The 16211-nt window shown below is 56.9% G+C and overlaps 5 protein-coding genes across 5 annotated transcripts; 2 read left to right on the forward strand and 3 right to left on the reverse strand.

Moving 5' to 3' along the window:
* Positions 1-356: 356 nt before the first annotated feature.
* K452DRAFT_295827 (uncharacterized protein) lies at positions 357-4870 on the reverse strand (the record flags this gene model as incomplete). Its single annotated transcript, XM_033541859.1, has 3 exons — positions 357-386; positions 462-4457; positions 4811-4870. 3 exons carry the CDS (start codon positions 4868-4870, stop codon positions 357-359), a joined length of 4086 nt encoding a protein of 1361 aa, XP_033400082.1.
* A 365-nt stretch (positions 4871-5235) lies between these two features.
* On the forward strand, positions 5236-7711 carry K452DRAFT_356584 (uncharacterized protein; the record flags this gene model as incomplete). The annotated part of the gene is made up of 1 exon (XM_033546060.1): positions 5236-7711. Exon 1 carries the CDS (start codon positions 5687-5689, stop codon positions 7709-7711), a length of 2025 nt encoding a protein of 674 aa, XP_033400083.1. The 5' UTR covers positions 5236-5686.
* A 128-nt stretch (positions 7712-7839) lies between these two features.
* Positions 7840-10254, reverse strand: K452DRAFT_349533 (uncharacterized protein). Its single transcript, XM_033545601.1, has 3 exons — positions 9766-10254; positions 9414-9707; positions 7840-9365 (listed from the first exon to the last, which is right to left on the reverse strand). The coding sequence occupies exons 1-3, from the start codon at positions 10145-10147 to the stop codon at positions 8095-8097; spliced, it is 1947 nt and encodes a 648-aa protein (XP_033400084.1). The 5' UTR covers positions 10148-10254; the 3' UTR covers positions 7840-8094.
* A 487-nt stretch (positions 10255-10741) lies between these two features.
* Positions 10742-11291, forward strand: K452DRAFT_284689 (uncharacterized protein). Its single transcript, XM_033539989.1, has one exon. It carries the CDS (start codon positions 11002-11004, stop codon positions 11173-11175), a length of 174 nt encoding a protein of 57 aa, XP_033400085.1. The 5' UTR covers positions 10742-11001; the 3' UTR covers positions 11176-11291.
* A 171-nt stretch (positions 11292-11462) lies between these two features.
* Positions 11463-15280, reverse strand: K452DRAFT_295830 (uncharacterized protein; the record flags this gene model as incomplete). Its single annotated transcript, XM_033541860.1, has 4 exons — positions 11463-12067; positions 12130-14125; positions 14175-14369; positions 14423-15280. The coding sequence occupies 4 exons, from the start codon at positions 15278-15280 to the stop codon at positions 11463-11465; spliced, it is 3654 nt and encodes a 1217-aa protein (XP_033400086.1).
* Between the last annotated feature and the right edge of the window lie 931 nt (positions 15281-16211).

Raw genomic sequence — 16211 nt, forward strand, 5'->3', positions numbered from 1 at the left:
TGTATAAACGGTGTGATTATGCGATTATATCTAGGTTCAACGTGTTTGATGGCTGGTAAGCGTCTAAGAGAGCCTTTTCAAAACTAATAACGTTCTGTGCAATAGAATCTGCAGTGAGATTTGTTTGACTGAAATGTGAGTAGCAGTGGCAGTAGCATGCAGCAGTAAATGGGTAATGGAAAGTATAGGCGGTGGCCCAACGCCGGGTAGCAGTATATCATATAGATTTCTAAGCGTACGCCAGAACCATCCACAGCAACATCAACTAATCATGAACAATTAGCATCTGTATATTACAATCATCGAACGTATAAAGGAATATATACACAGCACTAAAATAACTTATACACATACACCTAAACCCTCCCACCATCACCCTCCTCCCCCTGCGGAACCCGTTCATACACCCCACAACTCCCAAGCACAAACCCAGGCCCATCTCCCTCCTCCCACCAACTAACCCGCTGCAGGACGTCTTCCCCCTCAGCCGCGCTGACCCGCTCATAAGCCGGCGAAACCGGACTCGGAGCGGCAGTGGTCGCTTGTTCAGGACCCGGAGACGACGAGTCAGCATCGCCTTCCGTCTCGTCCCCACTATCTCTGTCGCCACTCACTGCGCCCTCGCCAAAGGGCGGACAGTCCCAGTCCTGCTGCACCATGTCGGGCCCTACATCGATGCCCCATCTCCACTGGCGGTGCTCCTGACTCTGATTCGACGCTGAATCCTCTTCGGAGCCAGAGACAGGCCACCATCCCAGCCCCGCCTTCTCGTTCCATATGCTCGTCTCCTCGACACGCGAGACGCCCTCGTCGCGCACGCGGCGCACCAGCGCGCTGCCCGCAAAGTGAGACAGCCGCGCCGCGATCGAGTTGGGCTCTTTCGGCAGCATCGACGAGCTCGGGAAGCGGTAGATGATCCAGAGGAGGCAGGCCAGCACCACGCTGAGCAGGACCTCGAGCACGATTGTCGTCGTGACGTCTTGGTTGATGCGCGTTTGGCGATGGCGCGCAGTGCCTGTGATGGTCTTCGCGCTGGACGCGTTCGCCGCCTCGAGGATTAAGGGGCGCGCGTTCGTCAGCGTTTCCGTGCCCAGGATCCGCTGGATTGTCGACACGGCTTCGGCAAGTTGCTCCGCGTCGAGTAGTGCGCTGAGATTGCCAACTTGGTATTGCGCGTATGCGGCCACGGTCTCATAGACGTTGGTAGTGTCGGTGGAGTTCGGCCAGAGGGAGGTGCTGTTCAATCTGCCCGCCATTACTTTATCCGTTGTTAGTTTAGGGTAGTACGAGACGGAGTCACCGTTACCAGAAGCATCTAGTGCGCCTGAAGATAGTTCGTCCATGTATGAGCGATAAACGAGAGATTCACGATCGTAGCTAGATGGGGCCCAGGGAAGCGTGACGGTCGCACCGCCGACGTCGAGATTTGTATTTCGAGTGAATGTGACGTTGACGTCGACAGCCGATACGTTGTACAGACATGATACGGCGCGTAAGGTTGGTAGTGAGACGTTGAACATGCTGGAGTCGACGACAGTACTTTGGTTGGCATTTATCGCCGTGTAGTTCTGGAATGGGCCCGTCACGCTGGAGAAATCGGCCAGGAACACACTACGCGTGACATCGTAGAGGTCCCACCAAGATATACCCATATAAGACCCGAGAACGCATTCCGGCTGACTGAACGCCATAAAGTTGATTGGTTCGTTTCGATGTTTTTCGATGATGTTTAAAGTTTTTGTGCAGTGGTCGGTCTTGCAACGAAAATCGAAAAGAGTCCTGTTGCCACAGTCGGTGCTCCAATGAGCCAGGACCTCAAACTCATCCGAGTGGACTGCTTCACAATGGCTGTTCACAGCAATCGCCTTAACCATGGCTTCGATTTCATAAGCCGCCATATCGGTCGCAGCTCGCTTTGATGACCACTCTGTGAGATTACTGATCACAAGGTTGTCGAGGACTCCAGGTCTCTGCCCAATTCCAAAGTCCGGTGTCACTGACCACTCGGTGAACTTTGAGGCCTTCGAGGTAGCGGTTGTAAGGTCATTTTGACTGGAAAGGAAATAAGTTTCGGAGCCCTCAATAATGCTGTTGTCCATGTGTAAGATGGCAGGATCCGAAATTGTCAGAGTCGTCGTGCCATAAAGACCTGCGGCAACAATCTTGATCCAAGGGAAGACAAGCGTAGCAAAGGAGGCCGCTGCGAGCGCGAATCCAACCCTGCCAGACTTTGTGTGGGACCTAAAGAGTGCATGGAAAGTTGACGTGTCCTGGAAGTTGGAAAGGAGCGGTTGTTTTTTGGATGGTTTCCTGAGGCTTCTGTAAGACATCATTGCCCGCGTGGCGCCATCCAGAGCCGAACATGAGCTACTCAACAAAACCAGTACCAGCGTAGGTACATAGTTGAATAGATTCGAAGCTGTCGTACCGTCCATGCAGATGCCTTTGCGAATAGTGGAAAGGCCCTGAAGCAGGCCAAGGACGGCTATGACAACGCCAAAAGCCACGGCAACGACCCATTTAACATCCGTACGCAAAGCGATTGGATGGCATCCAGAGTGCACTGTGGGGCATCTCGCTGGAGAAAGGCCTTCTGCAGGTAACGGCGTCGTATCGACTTCGAGAATCGGCCCAGAAGTGCTGCCACGGCTTTCTTCGTGCAGTCGCCAACGGGTTGATGCTAGCGACTTTTGCATTTCTTTGTCCGACGTGACAGCGTGTGGGCTGAGTATTTCTTCCACCAAACCGGAGCGTGCTAAGACGATAGCTGTATCAGCTAGCAGGCCAGGGTCTTGCTTGAGCAAAGACTTCGGCCTTAGCAATGTCGACAGCAAAACCATTACTATCCCCAGCATGGCCAATATGGCCTGGAGTATCCGGAGCGCAGTATACCTTAATAACCACCTAGGCTCTTTCAGGGTTATTGTCCCATTCATCGACTTAGGGGTATCTTCATTCACCCTGGCAAACACGCTGACGACTTGCGTCATGATTTGTCTAGCGAGGGTTTTTGTCTCCATCTCAAACAGATCGGGATCTTCCAAGTATGTCTGATTCAGTTTGGGCATACCAGACTCTGTCATGGACTGGAAGAATGTGTCGAAAGAGTTGCCGAAAACGAATCCATATGCTGCGAGATGTACAAAGGTCAGATCAATCGATTTGTTCCAAGCCACCTCCGTAAAGCTTCGCTCTCCGGTGTCTGCCCCATCATATGCGTCATTAATGCCAACTAGATAGAGATAGATGGCTTCCATGGGGGTTCCAATGTCAATTTTTTCAAATGTCGACTGGTCTGCTTTGTAGCTTTGGACCTTACCAGACTGATCAATTCGTACCAGTGCCTGCCCGATAGTGAATTGAGGAGTGCACATGACCCCAACGGCTTGTGTCTCGTTATTCGGGTTAATTTGGAAAAAGGTTGCGAGCAGCCGGAGATCCCTCAGGCCTGTACAAGACGTGACATTCAGCCATGCATATTGCCTGATGTCCTTGGCGCCCTCGCTTGAATCAGTCACTCGTTGCGTGATACCTTGAGGGCATTTTGTATCGGCTTTATGCGCATTGAGATCCCAATAACTGTAGGTATCCCAAAAATCGTAGTCGCTCTGCAATTCCTTAGAGGGATCCCTCTGGTGATAATTGATGGTATAATTAAGTTGTTGGCAACCCCAGTCCACGTTAAACGCGGCCACGTTGGCTTGGGTGGTGCTGTTTGTCGGTGGTTCAGTTACACTGGCGAACCTGTCAAACGCGTACGCCTGGCTCGTAAAATCTGCTGATTGCCCTCCAACAAGACGCTCGGCAGCTACTGCTGCATACGGGCGGTTTCTAGCGCGACCCATGTAGTCTGTTATCGTCGTGTTCGGATCCCGACGGAAAAGTGTGCCATCGAAGTCGAAGCGTGATAGCCTCTTCATCGGGGTATCAAAATGTGTGGTGGCAGATAAATCCTTGTAAGCCAAGGCGTTGGCTGCCGTGACGGCAGCTCCGATCATGAATCCCATCACAATCGCCATGAATACCGCCCAGTGCTTTCGTTTAGCAGAAGAAAACACTGCGAAGATCTCAAGCCTGTCGATGTAGTTGACCAGAACGGATTCTTCGGCTGTGGCCCATTTGCCGCTCATGGCGGACCATGGCGTGAGTTTTTTGACTTCGGAGGTGACGGACTTCCAGACAAGTCCGAGGAGAACCACGCAGAAGGTTGGCAAGTACTTGAGGAAAAACACAGTTTCTTTTTCGCTAGCAGAGATTCCTTGGTTCTTGGTGACAGCGACACGCAGTGCTTCCAGCGCTCCCACGAGAAGGAAGCAGAATGCCGCAAAAGGCAGAGCTATTGATTTTTTCAGTGTCGATGGAACCCATTCTTGATGCTCTTTCGACTTTTCGGTGAGAGCAGGACTCGTAGTCGATTTGAATGTCGATACGGTCTTTGCGTGGACCAACGCTAGTTTCTTGTCTGATTGGTTAGTCTAGGCCGTGCATTTGAACAAAGAAGCACATACCCATTGAAGCAGAAGGATGACTAGCAGGTGGGACGTATTCACAGACAAGTCATACTTGTAAGCGCTAATGTGCCTGCCGAATCCTTTTGTAGTCGCACGGTTATATTTGCCCCGGAGATCAGCAGGGGTTTGGTGGGGATATGGGGGCCAAAAGAGCGATCGTAAACGAACTCAGCCTCCGCTCCACAAGCGCTGGATATTGATCACACATCACTCGATCATTGCATAAATTTCGCATGGCAACCATTTGCCGTATTGGAGCGTTGGTACGGAGATGAATATTGGAGTGCCTGATGGCATACTTGGTACAGCCAGGAGGCAACAGCTGAGTAAGGAGCGACAGAAGTCTCTGTAGCATTCATGTTGGCTTCAAAGCGGACAAGAACTCTAGCATTCACGTTAGCATCAAGGCAGACAAGCAGTACCAGCAGCTGCCCAGTCACGCACTACCGTCGCTGCCACATCAAGCACACAAGTAGAGCGGCGACGGCGAAAGATGAAAGATGATGACAGAGGACAATGGACGTCAACGCTTGGAGTGAGGAGTGAGAGAAGAACAGTCAAGGTGTTCAGAGTTGAAATGTCAAGCTTCCGCTCGAGACAAAGAATGGAAGCAGCGCCTCTTGGCGTCGGTCGCGATCGCACCGGCCCGTCCCATCTCCCGCTGGTGCCGCGTCGGCCCCGCCAACCGTCCAACGTCCGCCCTACCTACTGTACCTGGACGCCACCTCCACCTCCACCTACGACATGCCATACCACACCCCATGCCACCATGCACACTGCACACCCTGTTTCATCTTCCTTGGGCGAGATACGATATGTAAGATATGTATCTAGCAAGCTAACGCAGGCTTATCTCCGCGCTGCAGCCGTGCCGTCCAAATTGCAAGCCTCTCACTCGCTTACTGGATGCAGAGCGGGAGACGGTGAGAGAGGTGCATACCTACGTATATCGGTATGTATGTCAGTATGCCGGTACCTAGGCAGGATGGTTCGCTGGCTGGTAGCACAGCAGCAGGCCATGTGTTTGAGATCCGGGTTTCTTGATTCCCTTCTTCTTCTTTTTCTTCTTTTCTTTCTCTCTCGTCTCATCTCGAGATTCCCAATTATCCATACATACATTCTTTCCCTCTTTCACTTGTTTTTCTCTCGCCAGTTCCCCAACTCACTCACCAACCATGGCGTCATCCCCACCACCGCAAGAAGAAAGACACGAGCAAGAAGAAGTAGAAAAAATACACGGACACGAACAACAACAACAACCACACTCCCCAGAACCAGCACACACAGTCGCCGACCTCCTGCTCGAAAACCTCGCGCAGGCAGGGATAACGCACATCTTCGCGGTCCTGGGCTCCGACCACCCCTCGCTGATCGAAGCCTACACACGACGACGCCAACGCCAGCAAGGCCACCCACCCCACCTGCTCATCTTCCTGCACGAGTTCCCCGCCCTCTCCGCCGCAGACGCCTTCTTCCGGCTAACGCAGCGGCCACAACTCGTGCTCGCGCACGCCGACGTCGGCACCGGCGCGCTGATGCCGGGATTGCACAATGCTGCGAGCGGGCGCGCCGGGGTCGTGGTGTTGGCTGGGAAGGCGCCTTGTACGGCCGAGGGGAGCAACGCTCTTACTTCTGCTGGTGGCAGTGTGGGTGCAAGCACGCCCCTGCGCGGCGCCCGCTCCGAACACGTCCAGTGGTACCAGGACGTGTCCGGGCGGCCAGGAGGCGGACAAGCCGCGCTCGCGGCGCCGTACGCGGCGTGGAGTGCAGAACTCACACGGGGGGAGGAGGTGGGCGGCGTGGTGCGGCGGGCGGTGCGCATGGCTGTGAACGGGAATGGCGGGGGGCCGGGGCCGGTGTACTTGGTTGCGGGGCGCGAGGTTTTGGCTATGGGGACGGGGGTCAGAGCTACTGCTGCTGTCACTGCTACCGCAGAAGGAGAAGAAGAAGAAGGAGGAAGAGGAAGAGGAGGGGCAACTGTGCCCGCGGGAGTACGGCTCGGAGGCCTCCCCGCCGGCGCAGCAGACGAGGTCGTGTCCGCGCTCTCGCGCGCCTCCCACCCACTGGTCGTGACGGGCTACCTCGGGCGGAGCGCACACGCGGTGTCGCTGCTCGCCTCCCTCGCAACAGCACTCCCCCACCTCCACGTCCTCGACGCGGAAGCGCGGTACGCCTCCTTCCCAGCCACACACCCCGCATGGGTCGCGCCTGGGGCCGCAGGCGCTCACGCGGTTAAGAATGCAGATGCGGTCCTCGTGCTCGAGGCCGACGTGCCGTGGATACCAGTGAAGGCGGCGCCGGGGCCCACGGCGCGCGTGTACCATATCGATTCTGACGTGCTGAAGGCGCGGATGGGGCTGTTTGAGTTGCATGCGCGTGCGGCGTTCCAGGCGGATGCGGGGGAGGCGCTGGCGCAGCTGTGCGCAGCAGCTGCTGCCAACGCCAACGCCCATGCCAAAGACAAAGGCCGCGACGGCGCGCAGGCGTTAGCGTTGAAGCGGGCAGCAGCGCACGCAGCGCAAGCCGCGGCGCTGGAGACGCTGGCAGCTCCGCAGAGTGACGGCGCCATCTCGCCCGCGTGGCTGTTCCGCGCGCTGCGGGAGCTGCTGCCGCGCGACGCGGTGCTGCTCAGCGACGCGGTGACGAACCAGGGCGCGCTAGCCACGCAGCTACAGGCACATTGGGCTGCTGGGCGGGCATTTACCAAGGGCGGGAGTGGGCTGGGGTGGGCTGTTGGGGGGGCTGTTGGGGCCAGACTTGCTCTGGAGGGGGAAGACCCTCCTAGCGGAGGGTCTTTGGTGGTCAGCATAACCGGCGACGGCGCGCTAATCTTCGGCGCCCCTGTCGCGGCACTCGCGAGCGCGCGCCAGCAGCGCGCGCCCTTCCTGCTCGTCGTGCTCAACAACGGCGGGTGGCGGGCTACGCGGCAGTGTCTCGTTGACGTGCACCCCGGAGGTCTAGCTTCTCAGACCTTCAATCCCTCCACTCCTGACCTTTCTGATGGCTCTGCTGGGGAGGGGGGAGAAGAAGGCGCGTTTGCAGGCATCGACTACATCGCCCTCGCGCAAGCCGCGACAGGCGGGTGGGCGGTTGGGGAGCGGGTTACGCGGAGTGAGGAGGTGGCGGGGGCGGTGGGGCGGCTGGTGTGCGCTGTGAGGGGGGAGGGGAGGGTGGGGGTTTTGGACGTTGTGTTGGTTTAGTGTTGGTTTTTGGGGTTGGGTTTGTGGGTGGGTAGGTAGGTAGCTATATATATAAAGTTAGGGTGAGGTATGTTATATCCTTGTTGACACTATTAAACAAGACACGGCACAAGCAGCAAACACGCCATCAGCCATCATTAAACCATGCTATTTTTCGTCTAATCCGATCCGATCCTATGGAAGAAACTTTTGCTTCCAGACCCAAACCCCCTAAAAACCAACTACCAATCCTATCGCAGGGGTATCATCACTACAGTATCACTACAGCTATCAGTAATTTTTCCAAAACCAACCAACCAACCAATCAAGAATCCACCTCACTCCACCTCACCCACACCATCTCCATTAACCACGCCCTCTCCCTCCCTTCCAATTACCACCGCCTATTTCCGCCCCTTCTTACTCGCCACCCGCTTAAAGCTCTCGTTCGTATTAACGCGATCGATATCATACGGACTGCCCTCGTAATTTACGCTCCTACGGCTCGCCACAGTCGTGGCACGACTATGCGAGCGGCCCAACGGCTCACCAGACGGCTTGATAGCCTGAAACCGGCTATCCTCTTTCTCGCCGCCATTCGCCAGTGACGGCTGCCTCGAGACGTCGTTGCTGCTCTCGGCGGGCTCGGCGGGCTCCTTTGCGTCGGCGTCGACGTCTGCGGCGGGAGCTGTGCTTTGCGCCGTGCTCTGCTCGCCGCGCTTCTCTTCCTCGGCCAGCTCCAGGCTCGAGTTCGAGCCGACTTCGCCCTGCTGCCCGGGCTGCGCCGGCGCCATCTGCCCGCGCATCTTGGCCAGGAAGGCCGCGCTCTGCGCCGCGTACTCGCAGCGCGCGCGGATGGCCGGGCCGTACTTGTAGAAGAGGAAGGGGAATGGGACGCAGGCAAGAGCCAGGAAGGCCGGGATCGAAGAGGCCCAGTGGATGCCGAGGTTGTTGTACATGTACGTCGTGAAGAGCGGGAACGCCGTGCCGAAGAGCGAGCGCAGAACCGCGTTGGCGGCCAGCACCGAGGCCGCGAAGATCGTATACGCGTCAATCAGGTAGTTCATGATGGCCAGGAAGACGAGCACCATGCCGAAGCCAAATGGCGCGCCCGCCGCAATCGACGCCATCCAGTGGATGCTGGGGTAGTTGGTCCACGCGAACCAGAACAGGCCGATGGGGATGGCGATGCCGCCGATGATGGCGGGCGGTAGACGGGCCTCTGGCGGCGCGAAGCCCGACGGATCCTTTTCCGCCGCCTTGACGTACCGCTTGTTGTCCCAGAGTGAGTAGATAACCGCGCCAAGCATGCCCACGGCGACGCCCAGGAAGGCCAGGCCGCCAATGCCCGTGGACCAGCCGCGGTAGCGCTGGTATGTGATGGGAAAGGCCGAGAACAACATGTAAAGCGTTCCGTAGATGATTGCCATGTAAATGCTTAGTAAGAGGACAATGGGCTCCTTAAAGAGAAGGATCCAGGGGCGCGAGAGGGCCGTCTTGAAAGCCTCGCCGATGGTAACCTTGCCCGTGTCGACGTCGGCCTTGCTCCTGTACACCTTGCCAGAGAGCTCAGAGAGCTTCTCGGCGCGGAGCCTGAGCAGGACGGGGGCATAGGTTTCGGGGACGAGGCAGGCGCACAGGATCCAGAGCACGCCGGTGAAGATGGCCATGATGCCTGCAAAAGGTTAGCGGGCGTCGCACAAGCAGCGTGAGGAAGACGCACCCTCAATCCAGCGCCAGCCAATCGTCTGGCCGACGAAGCCACCCACAATGGGACCGATGACGGGGCCAAGGAACGGCGCAGTCGCAAAAAGAGTCATAGCGAGACCGCGCTGGGCGGCGGGGAACATGTCGGCGATGACGCCTCCGGCGTTAGTCAGCGGCGAGGAACCGAATGCGCCGGCGAAAAAGCGGAGGATGATGAGCGTCTGGATGTTTTTCGAGCCGGCGGCGCCAGCATTGAATGCCGTCAGCACCATGTAAGTGCCGAAGAAGAGCTTTTGACGTCCAAAGAGTTCTGCCAAGGTGTCAGCAATTTATTTTCCAGTCACAAAACTTCCACTACTCCTACTCACCACTCATGGGGGCCCAGATCAGCGGGCCAATCGCAAAACCCAGGACAAAGAGCGAGACACCAAGAATAACAATTTCCTGTTCGACCTCGAACTCAATCATGATTTTGGAAGCGCCACCGCTGTAGGCCGAGGAGACGAAGGCGACGGCCAGGGTGGCAATGGCGACCAGCATGGTAATGGCCCACTTGACCGAGGTCGGGTAGTTCATGGGGTTGCGAGGGTCGTCGGGCAACCAGTTGACGACGTAAGGGTCTTCATCGGTGCCGCTGCCCTCGTAGTGGGAGTTTTTGACATGGTCAGTGACGACCTTGGGGTTGAAGACCTGGGTGAGCCAGGCGATACGGGCGGGCCGCGTTGGTTGCGACTCGAGGTCGGACCCCATGGTGAAAGCGGCTTGGCTTGGCTTCGAGGGTCGGCGCGGGAGGAAGCCTGTGCACACAAACAGAAACAGATAGGTAGTTTAGAGACGAGGCGAGGCGAGGAGGGACGGGGCGGGCTTCAGTATTTGAAAGGCCCCAGGGGAGCGGAGTTAAGGCTGATGCAGCCTCTCGTCACTCGCGGGGGGCGCAACAGCCGGGCGGACTGGCATAAACACTGCACAAGGCGTGCACAAGTTGCGCACAACGGAACTGCCAAGCTCCGCGCCACCACGCCGCCCCGCCCGCGCTTGACGAAAACCGGCAACATTCTCGAAAGGCTCCGCTAACCCTGCTCCGATCCATCGCTGCCATTCGGCCGTAGCAGTCGTCCCATCCTCACTCCAGCCCACCGCTCTACCGTCCACCAGATCGCCCTCCGCCGCGTGCCTGACCGTGCTAGCTCCACCGTTCCAGTTCTCGTAGGATTGGCAATCAGTGGGCCCCGGCTCTCGGCCCTCGCGACCAACTTCACAAGTGTTCGACATCGTTCGTACGAGAGCCACACTAAACTCGGCCTCGCATCCTCCCGTCCACGTCCTTATGTTTGTTGTTTCGTGGCCCCAAGGCCCTCGCGCGTGCCCCTGTTGGTGTTTGTTTGCTCCTTACTCCGTCTTATCTCCATCCACTTATCCAGATCTGCGGATTCGCGGGCCCGGCCAGTCTGACAACCCCGGCCCCGGCAACCCATGCGCGCAAATTATAGAAACACGACGACACGACACTCATCCTGCACCAGCCCCCAGTTCGCAACACCCTCTCTCTCTCTCTTCTAATCAAAAAGGCGTTTTGGGTTGCATTTCCGTGCTTAGTGCACACTATGACTCCGTGTCTAGGTACATGCCTACAGCGTACTCTGGTCTCGCCCCCACCACTGGAAGGGCCCGCTGATGCCGTCCGTCCCGGCCCGCCGCCGCCGCGCGCCCTCTCTGCCCTGCACAAAATAAGCCTCCCCCCCAACGCCCCTCCACGCCCGACTGTCACGCCAGTATGACCTGAAACGCTTTTCGCTCTGCTCCAGCAGCTGACACCTCCCTACCCGTTACGACCGAGGCAGTAGTGTTGGCATTGCTTGTCCAACTACCTACTTACTCTCTCTCTCTCTCTCTCTCTCTCTCTCTCTCTCTCTCTAGGTACTACGCCCACGGCGGAGGAAGCATCGGGTCCGACGCGCTTTCGGGCCCGACGACGTCGCACACGACCGCGACAACGGCGACTCTCAGCTGCCCCACCCCCGCCACACTGGTAGTCTTCGTCCGCCGCGTCGCCGCAGGAACCTGCTCAGCCAAACATGTCAGCCATACCCGCCAGCTCGGGGCTGCCTCCTCGGACAATGGCCGGCTGCTGCTCTACCGCCATGTACTGCTCCTGCACTGCCGCCTTCTTCACCTGCGGGCGCGCCATCTTGCCCTGTTCGTGAATGCTGATTCCGCGCACGCTTGACAGCAGGTCGAGCACTAGACCGCGCTGCTGGCGTTCGCTGGGCACGTTCTGGATGTTGTTGAACGCCTTGTCGACCTTTTCCGGCCGACTCGACAGCCCTGGCAGAGACAGGATGATGCTGCGCGACGTCACCGGGTCGAGCTGGATGATCTGCGCGATGAGCATCGCCAGGTCCTTTTGCGCGTCGACAAACGCGGGCTCGTGCAACGACGTGATCGCAGCTTGGAGCATGTCGCAACAGATGTAGTCGCGGACCGGCGACTGGTCCTTGAAGTGGTGGATCGTCATGCGCATCAGCCGCGAGACGAGCGTGACGCATCGCGTATCGCGCACCCGGATCGTCGTCTTGCAGAAGACGAGGATGGCCTCCAGCACCTGCGGCGTGTTGAGGATGAACGTCTGCATGCGCTGCTCCTTTGCGTTAGGCGAGGACCGTCCGGTGTCTGCACAACGTCAGTATCATTGTCCCAGCCGCAAGGGGGGAGATGCGGGGAGTCTGTCTTACCGAAACGCTGGTCGTCGAGCAGCAGTGACACCAGCATGACGGCCGAGTGCGTCAGTTGACGCAGGATGCTTTCATTTTTCATCTCATCGCCAAGGTTATCTTGATCGCCTGCTTGGCTGATCTGCTTGTTGATCATGTCCCACTCGGTGCTGATCTTGGTGTCAAGCTCTTTGAAGAGACCTGCGACGATCGGCGGCAAGAATTGCGCCCGGAGATCGGCGGGGCAGCTTTCAATCAGCTGCGTCGAGACGTTGAGCAGCACCGAAACGTGATGCGCCGACAGCGCTTGTGCGTTTTCGAACAATGCCTGGCTGAGCGGGATGGGCAGGTCCGCGATGCCGTAGAAGTACTCCTTGAACCTAGTCAAGGCGTACAGGATAAAGTAACATACCTCGCGGATCTGCCTCACGGTGCCACGCACAGTCGAAGCGAATCCTTCATAGGATGACTTTGATCCGCTCACGCGCGCAAAGAAGTCATCTCTGCTCTCCGTGGAGATGCCCGCTTGCCAAAAACGGTCGGTGAGGACCCTCTTGATGACCATCTGCATCTCTTCCGGCAGATGGGACCAGTTTCTGAGATTCATAAAGGCTTGAGCGTGGCTGATGAGCTGGAGCAGATTAGGCAATATCGCGGGTATAGCGTCCGCCCATAGCACGCAGGCTATCTCATATGGCTGAGAGCCGTCACGGAGTCTCTCTGTCGATGCGCCTAGCAGGTTCTTGGTAAATCGAAGCGGCAGCTGCCCGAAGCGTGCCAGGATCTCGGCCTGTTTGGCCTGTCCTTCGGCGTCAAGCAGCTGCGCTGCCCAGTCTTGGGTCCTGTCAAATCCATGAGTAGAGAAGAATTCGTTGACCTGACCAAGACTAAGCATTTCCAAGAAAGACTGGAACGAGGAGAGAGACGCCGAAAGCTCTGGGCTGAGCCATTGTTGCTTTACCGCGTTCATTATCTCCGCAAGGCGTGCCTCCTGGACTGACCGGTCCAGGGTCGAGGCTCTGTGGATGATGATGAAGAGGAAAGCCGTGTATCCCATCCGTTGGCGGTCGTCGACCGGCTTGTTAGCCATAACAACATTTATTTGGCGCTCGATATCGTCGTAGACGGACAAAAAGTGGTCGGGGAAGGTCATGGCAAGTCGCTGCATTTCCGCCGTGCATGCTTGTTCCAGACCCTTGACGGCTTCGGAATACTGTGGGAATGATGGCTCGTCTCTTATAGGGAGATTAAGAATGTACTCGAGGAGTTGCAGAGCGAAGCTCGGCCTCGTCGCCAATGCCTTCGTGGAGAAAGTGACCAAGAGTTGAATCAGTTTCCTTGTAATCTCCGGGTCCTCGAATATGATTTGGAGGACCTCTTGGCACCAAAGTTCAAAGATATCCTGCATCGCCTGTCTGTTGCTCTCGTCGTGCTGTGGATCTGCCCCGTGCCCCGCGACCCACTTGAGATACCCCCTCAATGCAGCGTCAATCACTGAAATCTGAGCGTCCATCCGGAGCACTGATCCAGAGTTTTTGATAAAGGTCTGGACGTGGAAAGGGGCTTGGCCGTCGTATAGATGCCTAAAGAGGTGCGTGGCTTGTCCCAGAATATGCTGCATCGCGTCCATGGGCATTTTCCGGACAACGACTTCGACGATGTCTACGCAATATCTACGGTAGTTGCCGAGAAAAGCGTGACGCTCCGGGACCGTGTCTATGTCCTCGTTCAGGAGTAAGAAGGTGGGATCTTCCGAATCGTCGGGCAACGCTTCATAGCGCACTAATCGCTGACTGCATAGTTCCAGTAGCGCTGGGACCAGCTGAATGACCGCTTGCGAGTCTCTGATGACACGAGCTCTCAACAGCTTCGTCCAAGCGTGTAAGATTGGAATCGATACAGTCAAACTGGGGTGACCCATGACCTCGAATAAGAGCGAGAAAAATCCAGGCAGATCACTACTTTCGGGGATGAGCGTAGGCTTGCTTTCGGCGAAGCTGGCCAGACTCCCAAGGACCTGAGAAGGGTTAGTGTGACGTGATTACGAGATGAGTTCAGCCGCTTACTTCCGAAAGCTTCTTGGACAAGGTGTACTTGGGCTCATCCATGTCATTAATGTCCATGTCGCTCGCCGTCCACTTGTAGATTTCGCGAAGCAGATTTACAATCTCCGTCCCATACATCGGACATACTATGTCGACGAAGTCCTGCTCCAGGAAGTTGCTTCGATTGTAAATGGCAAACAAGGCCTCGACGGCAGCCTGAACGGGTTATTAGCTTGTTACGGACGCCTTTTCACCAGAGATGAGCTCACCGTCTGGACAGGAATCACCGGAACAGAAAGGGCTCTGCCAATATGGTTGACGCTCTCCGTCGAAACAATTGCTTTAGGAATTAACCATGGCATTGTCGCTCTAATGGTGTTCAGAGCCTTCACCGCAATGGCGCAGATGCGCTCATCTTTCTCGGCATTGTTCGCCAGGCACCAGTCAAGAAGATCGCACACTCTCTTCACCCATCCCTCGTCGCCGAACCTGACGTTCAGACTGGTGTCGCGTGTGGGCAGCTCTTCTTGTATGATAGTAGCGGGAGTGAATATGCTGACACAAGCCTTGCCCAGATCGTTCCCGCGCAGGCTGGCAATGGCGTCGTCGCGGTTGAAGACCTCCTCTGAGAGGGTTTCCAGTATATACAACACCAAGCCCTGGTGCTCCAGGGATGAAGTCCAGAGCCTGACCAGGAGTTCGTCCATGTCCATCCAATCCGCTCCCCAGGACCGCTTAGCGACTTCGGTCCAGAGCTGCGCAACCTTATTCCGCAGAAACGTCGGACCTTGCTGCGAGACGCCCTCTGCAAGCCGAATCACATACTGGCGCATGGCCAGAGCTTGCTCTTCCGTGTAGTCCTCCCAGCCATATCTGATCGAATATTCAAGCAGTTGGAGACCAAAGTAGCGCAGGTGGACGGGCTGCGAGGCATCGAGCGCCAGGGCGAAGCCGTGCGAGGGGGCTTCGGGCAGCTGCTTGATCTGCTCAAGGTAGAGCGAGGCCTCCTGTCGCGTGGTGTTGGACGAGCGGGCGTCGAAGATGGCCTCAAGCGCCTCCAGGACGCGGGAGAGGTCGGCAGCGCCGTCGGGGCGTGAGGGTTGTGAGCTTTCGTTGAAGCCGTCCATGATGCTACGCCGCAGAGGGTGGGGTGGACGTGGCAGACGGCGGTCAGCTGGGATCAAGAAATGTGGTGGAGGTGGAAGGCGATGGTTCCTTCGGGCTGGCCGTAGCTGGATTCTCCGTTAAAGGTCAGCGCAGTAGTCATGTCTTGGAAGCGGCGAGGGGTCAGCGCGGGCTTAGGCAGCGGCAGTCATTGTGTCGATTGTAAAGGATTCATGCGGCCGCAGCTCGAATGATGTTTGCGCTGGCTCCCGCCAAGTCTTGAAAGCTGCGAGTCAGTCGCGCGCATCCGACGGCCACACGCGGAGCGCGTACAGTTATGCGCCTGGCTCCTGAATTGCCCGCATGCACATTGGTCTATGCTACACTACATGACGATACAATTCTTCTGGCACCCCATGTTCCAGATAGCCCTCCTCCTCTTCCTCGTCGTCCGCCCTGCTCGCCACCTAGGTATTGTACCGTTCGCTTGACGCCGCGGATCGTGATCTCCCGCTCGCGCTCCGCATGCTACCACTGAGCTTCTGCATCGCCGCGCCCCTCCCGCTCGCCGACATCGGTGGTCAGCCTGCCCCGCTCATCTCGGCCGCCGTGCTGTCTTGATGTATAGAGGTCAGGCAGGCATATTTCCGTCAGCTGTCCCTCTCTAGTTGATCAGCGCTTCGGGTGAGAGATAGAGGATATAGTTTCGGAGATTGAGGCTACAGCGGAGGACGTTTATTTATTACGACTGGAATTAACTAGACGGGTAAAACTTATACCTTACAACATTCCGGCTTGTTCTGAAATCCAATGGAAAGGATTCCGAAACTAAACCAGGAAATATGAGAGAGTAGACCATGTAATCTTTTCCTTCTTGCCCAAAAACTAGTGCTGATTGGAACTCTCTTCTACTGTTCCGGACACAGCAGAAAGCACAAAGGTACCTACAGCCCG

Source organism: Aplosporella prunicola (assembly GCF_010093885.1).
Source record: "Aplosporella prunicola CBS 121167 unplaced genomic scaffold K452scaffold_6, whole genome shotgun sequence".
Taxonomy (NCBI): Eukaryota; Fungi; Ascomycota; class Dothideomycetes; order Botryosphaeriales; family Aplosporellaceae; genus Aplosporella; species Aplosporella prunicola.